General features: G+C 34.1%; 1 protein-coding gene across 3 annotated transcripts; it reads left to right on the top strand.

The window, feature by feature from the left end:
* The first annotated feature begins 3,688 nt into the window (after positions 1 to 3,688).
* Positions 3,689 to 14,251, top strand: LOC145789024 (uncharacterized). Of its 3 annotated transcripts, none has more exons than XR_014356714.1 (2): positions 3,689 to 3,900; positions 14,014 to 14,251. XR_014356714.1 is itself a non-coding variant. In XM_082909148.1 (2 exons), the coding sequence occupies exon 2, from the start codon at positions 9,911 to 9,913 to the stop codon at positions 11,000 to 11,002; it is 1,092 nt and encodes a 363-aa protein (XP_082765274.1). In that variant the 5' UTR covers positions 3,695 to 3,900; positions 8,758 to 9,910; the 3' UTR covers positions 11,003 to 11,124. The 3 variants fall into 3 exon arrangements, 1 of the variants encoding a protein (XP_082765274.1); XM_082909148.1 differs by lacking the exon at positions 14,014 to 14,251 and adding an exon at positions 8,758 to 11,124 and having other exon boundaries at positions 3,695 to 3,900; XR_014356715.1 differs by lacking the exon at positions 14,014 to 14,251 and adding an exon at positions 5,894 to 6,027 and having other exon boundaries at positions 3,761 to 3,900.
* Positions 14,252 to 14,258: the final 7 nt, after the last annotated feature.

Here is a 14,258-nt window from a genome sequence, read left to right as displayed (position 1 = left end):
ATTACGTAATCCCTTAAATCCAATTTATTTAATTAACCACAACTAGTTAAATAAATAAACATGCTTCAATGATAACAGAACATCCTTCTCAAGACATATGCAATGCCAAGCTTTATATCTCAAATCATGTTATCTTAATTCAGAAATCATCCACTATTTTATTTCATTTCATGAGTTATTTCCATTTATTACAAACAGCCACAATGAGAATACAACTCAAAGGTTCTCAAAACGATAAGATCATCACATAAACACTCCTATTTGCTTTTTACGAAAATTTCGTCTGCAGAAATCGATACCTATGTATATACAACGTTCTCAGGACTTTCACCCTAGATGCACAGGCCAACTTAATTCAATGGAGTCCATCCCTTTTCTTCTCCCAAGCAAGGAGTACATCCCCTTTCTCCTCCCAAACATCATACATATACAATGTATTAAAACACGCAGTCATATTCAATGACAATCGATAAAAGATTAGTTTCAATTCACCTAATCCTCCTGTAATTTCTATAACAATCAATACTATCCTCCACCGATGGCCAAAATAGTTATCTCTAATGCATTAATTAAAAGATAACAACTTAGATATATAATCCAGCATACAACCATAACTTGGATTTTCCCATGATTCCCAACCCTTGAAAACAATTCATATTCCACATTTTAAAACAAAATTTCAAGACTAATATAATTTTCCATCAAACTTAATATTTCAAAGGAGTAACCAATACTCGATATTCTAAAAGTTTTATAAGTGTTTTCCAATCAAATCCACAATTTTAAAACCAAAGATAATCTTTTCCCAATAATCCAACAACTCCCAAAACATTAACATTTAGGATCTTTCACAAATTGGGCCTTTTTCACTTTCAATACCCACATGCAATTTTATACACGGAAAATACATTTAACAGTAAGATTATAGATAATCAACCAAACCCTCAATTTACAAATCAAGTATCTCACATATGAATTTGAAGTACAAAAATAACATAGTAGCATACTTCAACTAATAAACTAATAAAAAATTTCCCAATTATTTTGACTCACACAAAATTTTCAATCAATTTCGTTTCACCTCAAGCAAGATAACGAACATGATTTTCACCAAATTTCATACTTATTAAATATTACTATTTCCATCATACTATATTAAAAGTTATGATATAATCTCAATAACACACTTTTAATTATAAAGGATATAAAATATTAACCAAACTAATAATCCATTAAATTAGTAAATTCATTATATTCAAAAAAATTCAAATTAATAATACCAAACATAACTTCACATGTCTCATCCCTCAAACATAACCATATTTCAACATACCATATTTCATGCCAACCTACTTAAAGAGTTAACATTTTTCCCAAATTCTCTACCAATAATAACAATTTCACAACTTTTTTCTAAATTACCTAATCAACATGATGTTTTACATCAAAAATTATGAAATATGCTCAAGAGTAACATTTTCAAGGTTGTGAGTTTGAAAGTCCACATTTCACATTTTTATTTTCACAAAAATGAACACAACTTAATCATCAATATATCATCTTTCATAAAATATCATGAATACAACACTTTTAGAGTTTTTAATCCCAAAAAAACTCTATAATTGCAACTTAACACTTCACACAATATTCATTAATATTAATTTATTTTTCTCAAAAATAAATTCTAAAATCGAAGATGAAAAATATTTCAACTTTATATTTCTTAAAATAAATTATCTAGTCATAATATGATGTAGATATAATCCACCCAACTATTGATTTTATTTTTGGATTTTTAACAAAATTACCAACACTATGATTTTTCCAAATCAATTACAAATACTAATATTCTTAATATTTCAATATAATTTTTCTTCTCAAAATTATCCAAACAAAAATCTGAGAAATAAATATATGCATACCTCCTATAATGATATATTTTTTCAAAATATTCACAACATAACTTTAAAGTAATAATATGAAAAAAAAAGTCCCTACTTTATATAATGAAGAGGAGCAAATCCGAGAGGCAAACTTTACCTGATCATGAATTCAAAACCATCGTTGTAAATAGTACGACGAACTCTCAAACTTTCATTTACATAACTTTTATAAAATCTCACTCTAAGAACTCTCATTTAAAACTCAAAGGTTAAACTAATAATGGAGAGAGAGAGATGGGGGGACGGGACGGAGGGGAACCCTCCGTCAAAAAAAAAAAAAAAAATTGAATTGAACGGGAAAGACGGGACAAGAAAAGGGGGTTGTCTTCTCAAGGCACCTCTCTCAATCCAACATCAAAAATTAATACAAAATATATTATAAAATATTTTAAAATTTTGTAAGAAAAATTATATTATCATAAAATATAATATTTTTATACATTATAAAATATAATTTTTTTACTCATTATGAAATATACATTCATTTCATTTACTATAAAAATAAATAATTTTTTCACCGTATGACACACATTATAAATTTAACTTTCAAATATATAGTATAATCATATATAATAAACAATGACAACTCTCATGGTGATCAATACCAATCGCATAATTAAAAATGACCAAACAGGTAAATATGAGTAATTAAATAAACTCAAATTAAATTAAATTTAAATTATAGGTCTTGAATTAAAATCTCACTTATAAACCAAACATTACCCAATTATATATCACAGTAGACCCAACAAACTTTATCTCAAGTCATGGTCCAAACATCCAAAACTTAGTTTAAATTTTTTTTATAAATCAAATTGAACACTAATCAGTCCGTAAATTTTTATAAAATAAATACTCATCAATAAATTCTGAAATTTTTATCGAATGTGCTTAACTCATATAGGAACAACAAATAAAAATTTAAAATTTTTTTGAGAACGGAAATTATTTATAAGAAAAAAAATCAAACTGTTTTCACACAGAATTTACACAGCAGTCCAAATCTGAAAATTTGCTCAATTAAATTATGCACTGACTACTTTTAAAAAGAAATTTTGGGTCATTAAATATTTTTTTTCTTTCAGTTTATCAAATTTTAGCATATTTTGTTATATTTTTTCACTTTAATTTCTCTATTTATTCTTTTTTTGGGATAATATTTTGGACATTTTGATAAGTCTCTGGCGATATTCTTCACATCCAGCGACATTTTACACATCCCAGAAAATTTTAATGTGTTTGAATTCAATTTTCTAAAAGTTGAGTTTTTTTTTTTTCGTTTTTTTTTGTTTTTAGTGAATATTGTAAAATTTTAAGTAATTTTTTTACTTTTTTAAATGCGCTTTACTTAGATATATCTAAAAACTAAAATATTTTAAAAAATTAATAAATACACAAGAATACAAAAAATATATTGAATTCTCATATTTTTTTAATAATATTTTTGGTATTTAGAATATTTTTAAATTTTTTATAAAAATGTTATATTTTTTAAAAATATATTTATCTTTATCTAAAAATTAAAAAAAAATTACTAAGAATATCAAAAATAATAATAATAAAAAATATACGAAAAAAAAAATTTTGAAAACTAAATTTAAAAAAACCAAACCAAACAGCTGCGTTCAGAATATTCTGACAAATTTCTGATAATTATCCGATGACTTCCCTGTTATCATCTTTAAATTTTTTAAAATAAAAAAATAATTTTTTTTAATAACGAATAAAAATATGTAGCATACGGTGACCTTACTCTGATTCTCAAAAATCACGTAGATGCAAATGCTGAGACTTGCAGCGATTAGACTTGCTTCTTCTTCTTCATCTTTATCATGGCGTCCGAATCGCACTGCAAAATTGACAATGTTTTCCAGCGACAGTAACTACGACGACCCTTCTCTGAATTCCACCCCCAAATACCCATTTTCTCCATCAGAGTTTCCTCATTCAAATACAGGTCACTATTCTCTCTCTCTCTCTCTCTCTCTCTCTCTCTCTCTCTCAACTTGCTTTGATTTGTATGTTTTCTTACTGTATTCAAATATTGGGTCGCATTTGTATTTGGTGTTTTCTGTGACAATATTCCTTTGATTTGCTTTGATACCATTATGAATTTTTGCTTCAGACCCACAAATTCCTTGGTTATGTTTCTGTGAAGAGCTTAATACGATGATCAGAATTTTAATTTTTATTGAAACTTGTAGTTTACTACAGTTGGATGTGAGGCTTTCTCAGTGTTCTTGTGCTATCTTATGGTGTTTGAGTTCTACAATTTAGTGGTCTAGATAGTTTATGGTATTTTAACATTGGTTTGACTTTGTATACTAGTTTTCTGGAGAGCTTATTTACCTCAAAAGAAGAAAAGAAAAGAGCTTGACGATGGAAATATTCCTCTTGGACCTAACTTGATACCTAGTACTTGCCCCTCCTAATGCCAGTGTGTTTATGTTGTTATTTGGTACTAATTGGTTTTCATTTTCGAAGATGATGAAAAGAGGTCGGGATTTGGGGAGTTTCCTAGACCCTCAAAATGTGAAGAAATGTGTGTTTTTTTTAATTGAATTGGTAATAATCAGTTAGTAAGTACCTTAACTCTCTGTGTGTGTGTGTGTGTGTGTGAGAGAGAGAGAGAGAGAGAGAGAGAGAGAGAGAGAGAGAGAGAGAGAGAGAGAGAGAGAGAGAGAGAGAGATTGATAGATTCCTTAGTTCGTTTTAAAATTTTGTTTCTCTTTGTAACTGTCTAAGAAGCATGGACACGTGACACAACACGAATACGACACGGACACGCCGACACGTTAATTTTAAAAAAATGCAGGACACGACACGTGGAGGACACGCATGAAATATATAATTTTATATATTTATTATATGTTATATACATGAATATATCATTCAAAGATAATAAAAAATGCAATATAGCACTACTTCCTATAAATTTATATGGTTTTTATTTTATTATTGTATCTTAAGTTGTTTTGTTCAAACTTATAATTAGTTTTACATATCTATAATCAATAGACACATGTGTTTAAACAATTGACACGTGTGTCCTCCAAGTGTCCAAAGAGTGTCCGGGTCTTTAAAAATATTTAAAAAATAGGACACGTTTTGAAAAGTATCGGACACGTGTCCTAAGAGTGTCTAAAGAGTGTCGGTGTCCGACACGGACACGACACGGATACGTCACCTTCTTAGAAGTGTCCGTGCTTCTTCCGAAAATAGTTACTTTCGGATGATTGAATCATAAATTACATGCATTCCTTAGTTCGTTTTAAATTTTTTTTTTCTCTCTTTGTTACTGTTTTCGGCTGATTGAATCATGAATTGTATCTCGTTGTGCTTATACTTCTCATTTCCTTTTGTTCTTTTTTTGTCCATTCATGTTGTCTTTGCTTATTTGATTTCCCTGTTAAAAAAAAACATTATCAAAACACTCTTTGCAAAAAAGAAAAGAGAAGAGACGACAATTATCAGGTTTAATAGTATATTGATCTGCTATAATAGGATGGCTAAAATTGTATGCGTGGAAAGAATAACTTGATCATATCTTTGTACCTCTTACATGGTTTTTGTCCTATTAAATGAGTATCAAGTGTAAACTTGTTGCAACACAGTCAAATCCGCTATCATCAAATTCAATTTTTTAGTATTTGGGAGAATCATCTGCTTGCTATATTTGTCTTGTATGATACTAATTTTATGATGCACGATAAGAATGACCTGCCAGACATATGAGTGTGTGTTTGCATATGATACATGCACTTATAGTTTCCTCTCTCTTACCTTGTATGTGCCTTTTCACATGATTACACCACAAGCTTGTAAAACTAAAATATAGTTCTTCTCTTGCATTTTCCATTTTCTAATGTTGTGTACTAGATGTTCAATTGTGACATTTCCAATTTTACTATACTGTTTTGATAGCTCTTGCAGCCTTGTTCTTTTTTCAGATGGATCTGTTACTTCTGTATATCATTCATTATAGATGAGAAAACTTTTGTTGAATTTGATTGAGAAGTAAAAGATAGACAGAAGTAAAAGATACAAAGGTTTTTCAGAACAAAAGTTTTTCAGAACACTTTTGTTGAACACATTTTCCAGAACACATGCTAGGAGCTCGTGATCATGCTAAATAGACAGAAGTAGACAGAAGTAAAAGATACAAAGGTTTTTCAGAACACTTTTGCGATCATGCTAAATAGACAGAAGTAGACGAGCTCGTGATGCTTCTCTCAAATACATGCTAGGAGCCCATGAACACATGCAGAACCCAGAAAAGGTTTTTCTGAAAAACCATGTGTTTTGAACACTTTTGTTGAATTATAGATGATATACAGAAGCTCGTGATCTGCAAAATAGACTCGTGATCCTGCTCGTGATCATGAACGACTAGGAGCTCGTGATCATGCTAAATAGACACATGGTTTAATGATTGAGAAGAAAATTGCACTAAATTACATCCTGGGTTCTGCACTTATAGACATGTACTCAAAATGTGGAAAAATTGAAACTGCAAAAGAAATTTTTGAAACTATTCAAAGAGATGACATATCTGTTTGGAATGCACTGATTAATGGGCTTGCAGTTCATGGGCTTGCTTTAGATGCAATTGCAATATTCTCTCGTATGGAGGTGGAAAATGTTTCACCCGATTCTATAACTTTTGTTGGAATTCTTACAGCATGTAGCCATTGGTTGGTTGAACAGGGTCACAATGTAACAACCTGAATCCAAGATTAACGATAATCCGTGATTTAATGTGCCTAATAAGATATTAAGACCAGATTTTGAATTAATTGCATATATGGTGCATTATTTATGTTTCCATCTGTTTATTGTAGGAATATCTGTTTGAGTTTCTGCTATATTCTGTGAATTAAAGGCCTTATCGGCATCCGAACCAGAAATTGATTTGATTTATATGTTAATTAAGATTTTTAGAATTTTATGGTAGGCTTAATTAAAATTTGATTCGGAACGATTAAATTAGATTAAATTAATGTCCATTTATTTTAATCTCAATTAACTATACTATAACCAAGCCTTTTATGCACCAATTGAGCCCCACTCACCTCTTTTCTGTCATTTGAGCACATTGAGCCTCTTCAAGGAAGAAAAACGCAAGAAAGGGGGAGTAGGGAGGAATTGAGCTCAAACAAAGAATAGGCTAGGAAATTGAAGGAGAATTTGAGAATTGAGCTAGGATTCACCAAGAGCCCAAAGAATTAAAGACTTTAGGTAAGAAGCCAAACCTTTAGTCTTGAAGTTGAGTTGATTCACCCATGAATCTAAGTGAATTGAGCTAGGAAATGTGTGAACCAAGCTTAAAAAGTAGGAAGGAATATCAATTCAAACATGCATGTACATTTCATTGCATTTGGGACATGTTTACCAAGAATTCTCCCATGCATGTCTTGACTTCACCTTAATTTTGTGGAATTATCAAGTTTCATGATGTTTTGTAGCACTTGATCATGTTTTGAGAAGTTGGAGTTTAAGAAAATTCATGCATGTTATGTTCATGAGACATTCTTAATGTTTAAGTTGAATTTTTGAACAATTGACAAGCTTTTGAGCCATGATTCTTTGAAATCAACTTTCATTCTTGTTGTTTTAAGAGGTTTCATGTATTTCCTCAAGTTTTGGCCCAGAAAAATCGACTTTGATGCTTTAAAGTTTGAGTTTGAAGCTTGGAGATCAAATCTAAAAATTCTAGAATTTGAATCTACACTCGAGCGTAGGAGTTCACGCTCGATCGATAACTCTGAATGCGCGCACTTCCGCTCTAGCCACATGATAACCGCTCGAGCATAAAATGCATGTACCCAGAAGTTCATATGTTTTGCGGCACGCTCGAGCGAAGGCCTGAGCCTCATGCTCGAGCGTGGGTCGCGCATGAAATGCAAGCAACTAGTACTTTTTCAAAGTTTACAGTACGCTCGAGCTAGGGAAGTCACACTCGAGCGAACCCTTACTTTTTGCATGTCCGCTCGAGCGGGTAAAGACAAGCTCGAGCCTGGACCCTGCTTTCAGGAAGTCTTGGAAAATGATTTTAAGTGCATTTTTGTATCTTCATTCCATCCTAAGCATTCCTAAGCCAAGATTAAGACACCGTAATGAGGATAAAAGGAGTAGAAACACACTAGAACAAATGAAATAAGTTAAGTGTAATCCAAACGTGTGTTTCAATGTATGTATCTGTCGTGCTGTTTAGGTCACGCGCCACAAGGAAATTGGCTGCTCGGTTTGTTTACTTGGAGCATCTATTATCTGTGAGTAATAACTTAGTAAAGCTATGTTCAAGTAAATCATTTTCTGCTCACAGATTAAGAATTGCTTTATGAAATGTTATGTTTTATGCAATGAATGATTGTCCAAGTCTAACAAGCACTTATAACATTATGCTATGATTCAAGTAATATCACGATTCAAGTATATGCAAGTTCCCGGTACTGGAGGTTCCTTATGGGACTGACAAGCTATCTATACTTGGTTGGAGGTTTTTAAGTGGAACTGACAAGTTTACAAGTTCCCAGTCCGGAGGTTCCTTTGTGGAACTGACAAGTTACCCGGTCGGAGGTTCTTATATAGAACTGACAAGTATGGTTTAAGAACAATCTATGTGTGATCTGTCAGTGTTGATGGATGTATTATGTAAGACTAAGCATTAACTTTGAATTCTATATATGCTCTGAATGAAAATACGAATGTGCATTTCAGTCACAACCACAGTTATGGGACATCATTCATTTACCCCTTTACTTTGTTATTATTCACTGGGGTTCCATTCACTAGTTATTTATTATGTATGTAGGTGAGCAGGCCCGTGATCAGGCTTAAGATGATACCTAGGGTATTTTGTGTGGGTCAGCCACCCCTTTTGTGCCTCACGAGGAGGTTCCAGATCAAGTCATGTGTTATGGCTGTGTCAATATGAATGTATAAGACTGTTTCTCTTGTTTTATGAACAAGTTCGCCTTCTGTATGTACTTGTTAGTGACGTGTAAATACTGTACCTATGACGTCACTTATATGTATATAAAGTTTGAGATTTTCAGTTCTATGTATGTCTTCACAGCTCAATGGACTTCGTACGTTATATATTTGCTTCCGCAGTCCCTAACTATATGTTATTATGCTAAGAGGCCTTTGGTAATCCAATGATTACTGGCCGGTTACAACGCTAAACTTATAGGGGCGGGTTTGGGTCGTAACAGGATGGTATCAGAGCACGTGTTCTACCACACACACAAGTCTATATGAGCTTAGGATGTCCTAGTGAGAAGTAGGGGCATTCCATCTGCATGTATAAGTGTGTGTGTTTAAATGTGAAAGCATAAATCCAATTATAATCATGTGATATGGGAACAAACAATCTGAATAATGTAAAAAGGGCTATTTGCCTATGTTCATAATGTCCTGTTTACCCATAGCAAATGGACAATGCAAGAAGTGATGGAACGGCTGAATCATCTGAGGCTCGAATGAGTCGAATGGAACAAATGCTTGCAGCTTTGACTGAGGCAATGACTCAACAACAACAGGGGCAACAACACTTACCTCCCCTGCCGGTCTAGATGGAGCCGGATAACAATGATCTCATAAGTTTAACTCAGAAGTTTCTGAAGATGAAACCACCGACTTTCTTACGAGGCATTGAACCGTTAAAAGCCGAAACATGGCTACTTGAAATGGAGAAGCTATTTGAAGTGTTCCCTTGTTCTGAGGTCCAGAAAATTCTAGCCACCTATACTCTGAAAGATGAAGCCCGAAGATGGTGGTTGCTAATCCGAAGTAGTAATGGGAATATGACATGGGCACAATTTAATGCAATCTTCTATAATAAATATTTTTCCCAATGTTTCCGAGATTGGAAAGTTTCTGAATTCCAAGAACTTAAACAAGGCAGAATGTCTGTGGCTGAGTATAAGGCCAAATTTACTGAGTTGGCCTGATTTGCTCCTCATATGGTGGATACTGATTATAAAAGGTCACGAAAATTTGAGGGCGGACTGGATGTAGAAGTGTTTGACCAAGAGGGCATTTTGAAATTACCTAGCTACGTGGAAGTTTTGGACAGAGCAATAATGGCAAAGGCCACAATAGCAGCAATGAAACAAGCTAAAACACCAGTAACGGAATGGAAAAGCAAAAGGCCTAGATCTAATCTTCGCAAGGGTCGTTTCTTCTTCACAAACAAAAAGCAAAATACGGGATCTTCAAGCCGCTCTAGCCAGAATAGAGGATCTATACCAACTTGCTCAGAATATGGAAGGAGGCATATAGGCATATGTCAACGTGCATCGAGTGCGTGTTTCCGGTGTGGCAAAACCAGTCATATGATTAGAGATTGTCCAATGAGGTTTGACAATGTTAGCCATCCAGCGGCAAGTTCAGTCGGATCCGTTCCTATAACAAAGGCCAATACTAAAACAAATGCTAAAGGTAATATTGGAAATGAGGCACTGAGGCAAGGAAGAGTGTTTGCACTCACCCCTAGAGATGTACAGGATTCCGAAACAGTGGTGTCATGTATAATTCCTATCTATGCTCAGAACGCCTATGTACTGATTGATTCTGGTTCTACACATTCTTTTGTCTCGCAAGCTTTTTCTCAGAAATTAACTAGACCGATAGAGCCTGTGAATTGTTTGCTATCTGTGTCTACACCATCTGGGGGTTGTATGATATGTGCTTATGTACACCCAGCATGTGATATTCTAATTGGTGACATGACGTTGTATATTGACTTACTGCCCTTGAACATTGATCATTTTGACTGTATTTTGGGTATGGATTGGCTGACTAAATGCTGTGCTACTATTGATTGCGTAAACAAAACCATTGTGTTCAAACCACCTGGTATGCCTGAGTTTACTTTCACTGGGAATAGGGTAGTTCCTCCATCATATTTGATTTCGTTTATGAAAGCTCAAAAATTGTTAAGGAAAGGTTGTCGGGGCTACTTGTGTTGTGCATTAACTGAATCTTTAGATAGCACCGGTGTAGAAACCATTCCTGTGGTTTGTGACTTTCCTGATGTGTTTCCTAATGATTAACTTGGGGATCTAGTTGATAGGGAAATTGAATTTACCATCGATGTAATACCTGGAACACAACCCATCTCCAAGACTCCATATATGATGTCGACTTCTGAATTGAAAGAGTTGAAAGTCCAACTTCAAGAACTCTTAGACAAGAAATTCATCCGTCCGAGTACCTCACCTTGGGGTGCTTTGGTTTTATTTGTTAAAAAGAAAGATGGATCTTTGAAACTATGTATTGACTACTGTGAGTTGAACAAAGTGACTGTCAAGAACAAGTACCCACTACCCCGAATTGATGACTTGTTTGATCAGTTTCAAGGAGCCCAAGTGTTTTCCAAAATTGACCTTAGGTTTAGGTATCACCAGTTAAAGGTCAAAGCAGAGGACGTAGAGAAAACTGCATTCAGGACTAGATATGAACACTATGAATTTTTGGTAATGCCATTTGGGGTAGCAAATGAACCAGCAGCTTTTGTGGACCTAATGAACAGAGTTTTCAAACAATACCTTGATGAATTTATCGTTGTGTTTATTGATGATATTTTGATCTATTCTAAAGATAGGGAAGAACATGAGAATCACTTGAGAACGACTCTACAGACATTGAGAGAAAAGAAACTATACGCTAAATTGTCCAAATGTGAATTATGGCTGGCAGTGGCATTTTTAGGGCATGTAATCAACAAGGCAGACATTTCTGTTGACCCTCAGAAAATTGAAGCTATTGTGGACTGGCCTAAATCGACAAATGTGATAGAAGTTAGAAGTTTTCTAGGACTAGCAGGTTACTACAGAAGATTTGTGAAAGACTTTTCAAAACTTGCTATGCCATTGACCTAGTTAACTCAGAAAAATGTGTCTTTTGATTGGAACGAACAAAGAGAGTCAGCCTTCCAAGAGTTGAAGACTAGATTGGTAACCGCACCGAGTTGAACAGGGTCACAATGTAACAACCCCGATCCAAGATTAACGATAATCCGTGATTTAATGGGCCTAATAAGATATTAAGACCAGATTTTGAATTAATTGCATATATGGTGCATTATTTATGTTTCCATCTGTTTATTGTAGGAATATCTGTTTGAGTTTTTGCTATATTCTGTGAATTGAAGGCCTTGTCGGCATCCGAACCAGAAATTGATTTGATTTATATGTTAATTAAGATTTTTAGAATTTTATGGTAGGCTTAATTGAAATTTGATTCGGAACGATTAAATTAATGCCCATTTATTTTAACCTCAATTAACTATACTATAACCAAGCCTTTTATGCACCAATTGAGCTCCACTCACCTCTTTTCTGTCATTTGAGCACATTGAGCCTCTTCAAGGAAGAAAAACGCAAGAAAGGGGGAGTAGGGAGGAATTGAGCTCAAACAAAGAATTGGCTAAGAAATTGAAGGAGAATTTGAGAATTGATCTAGGATTCATCAACAGCCCAAAGAATTGAAGACTTTAGGTAAGAAGCCAAACCTTTAGTCTTGAAGTTGAGTTGATTCACCCATGAATCTAAGTGAATTGAGCTAGGAAATGTGTGAACCAAGCTTAAGAAGTAGGAAGGAAGACCAATTCAAACATGCATGTACATTTCATTGTATTTGGGACATGTTTACTAAGAATTCTCTCATGCATGTCTTGACTTCACCTTAATTTTGTGGAATCATCAAGTTTCATGATGTTTTGTAGCACTTGATCATGTTTTGAGAAGTTGGAGTTTAAGAAAATTCATGCATGTTATGTTCATGAGACATTTTTAAAGTTTAAGTTGAATTTTTGAACAATTGAGAAGCTTTTGAGCCATAATTCTTTGAAATCAACTTTCATTCTTGTTGTTTTAAGAGTTTTCATGTATTTTCTCAAGTTTTGGCCCAGAAAAATCGAATTTGATGCTTTAAAGTTTGAGTTTGAAGCTTGGAGATCAAATCTGGAAATTCTAGAATTTGAATCTACGCTCGAGCGTAGGAGTTCACACTCGAGCGAGAACTCTGAATGCATGCACTTCCGCTCGAGCGACATGATAACCGCTCGAGCGTGAAATGCATGTATCCAAAAGTTCATATGTTTTGCAGCACGCTCGAGCGACGGAAGTCACGCTCGAGCGAAGGCCTGAGCCTCACGCTCGAGCGTGGGTCGAACGTGAAATGCAAGCAACCAGTACTTTTTCAAAGTTTACAATACGCTTGAGCGAGGGAAGTCACGCTCGAGCAAACCCTTACTTTTTGCATGTCCGCTCGAGCGAGTAAAGACACACTCGAGCGTGGACCCTACTTTCAGCAAGTCTTGGAAAATGATTTTAAGTGCATTTTTGCATTCTCATTCCATTCTACGCATTCGTAGGCCAAGATTAAGACACCGTAATGAGGATAAAAGGAGTAGAAACACACTAGAACAAATGAAATAAGTTAAGTATAATCCAAACGTGTGTTTCAATGTATGTATCTGTCGTGCTGTTTAGGTCACACGCCACAAGGAAGATGAATTGGCTGCTCGGTTTGTTTACTTGGAGCATCTATTATTTGTGAATAATAACTTAGTAAAGCTATATTCAAGTAAATCATTTTCTACTCACGGATTAAGAATTGCTTTATGAAATGTTATGTTTTATGCAATGAATGATTGTCCAAGCCTAACAAGCACTTATAACATTATGCTATGATTCAAGTAATATCATGATTCAAGTATATGCAAGTTCCCGGTACCGGAGGTTCCTTATGGGACTGACAAGCTATCTATACCCGGTTGGAGGTTCCTAAGTGGAACTGACAAGTTACCCGGCCGGAGGTTCTTATATAGAACTGACAAATACAATTTAAGAACAATCTATGTGTGATTTGTCAGCGTTGATGGATGTATTATGTAAGACTAAGTATTAACTTTGTATTCTATATATGCTCTGAATGAAAATACGGATTTGCATTTCAGTCACAGTCACAGTTATAGGACATCATTCATTTAACCCTTTACTTTGTTATTATTCACTGGGCTTCTGCTCACTAGTTATTTATTATGTATGTAGGTGAGCAGGCTCGTGATCAGGCTTAAGATGATGCCTGGGGTATTTTGTGTTGGTCAGCCACCCCTTTGCACCTCACGAGGAGGTTCCAGATCAAGTATTGTGTTGTGGTTGTGTCAATATGAATGTATAAGACTGTTTCTCTTGTTTTATGAACAAGTTCACCTTCTGTATGTACTTGTTAGTGACTTGTAAATACTGTATCTATGATGTCACTTGTATGTATATAAAGTTTGAGATTTTCAGTTCCATGTAT

The sequence above is a fragment of the Camellia sinensis genome, chromosome 15, assembly GCF_055761805.1.
Source record: "Camellia sinensis isolate YWXY chromosome 15, ASM5576180v1, whole genome shotgun sequence".
Lineage (NCBI taxonomy): Eukaryota > Viridiplantae > Streptophyta > Magnoliopsida > Ericales > Theaceae > Camellia > Camellia sinensis.
This window is presented reverse-complemented; position numbering and strand designations above follow the sequence as displayed.

Coding starts and splice junctions, on each gene's coding strand:
- LOC145789024 (XM_082909148.1), top strand. CDS start 9,911: ATGGTGGATACTGATTATAAAAGGTCACGAAAATTTGAGGGCGGACTG.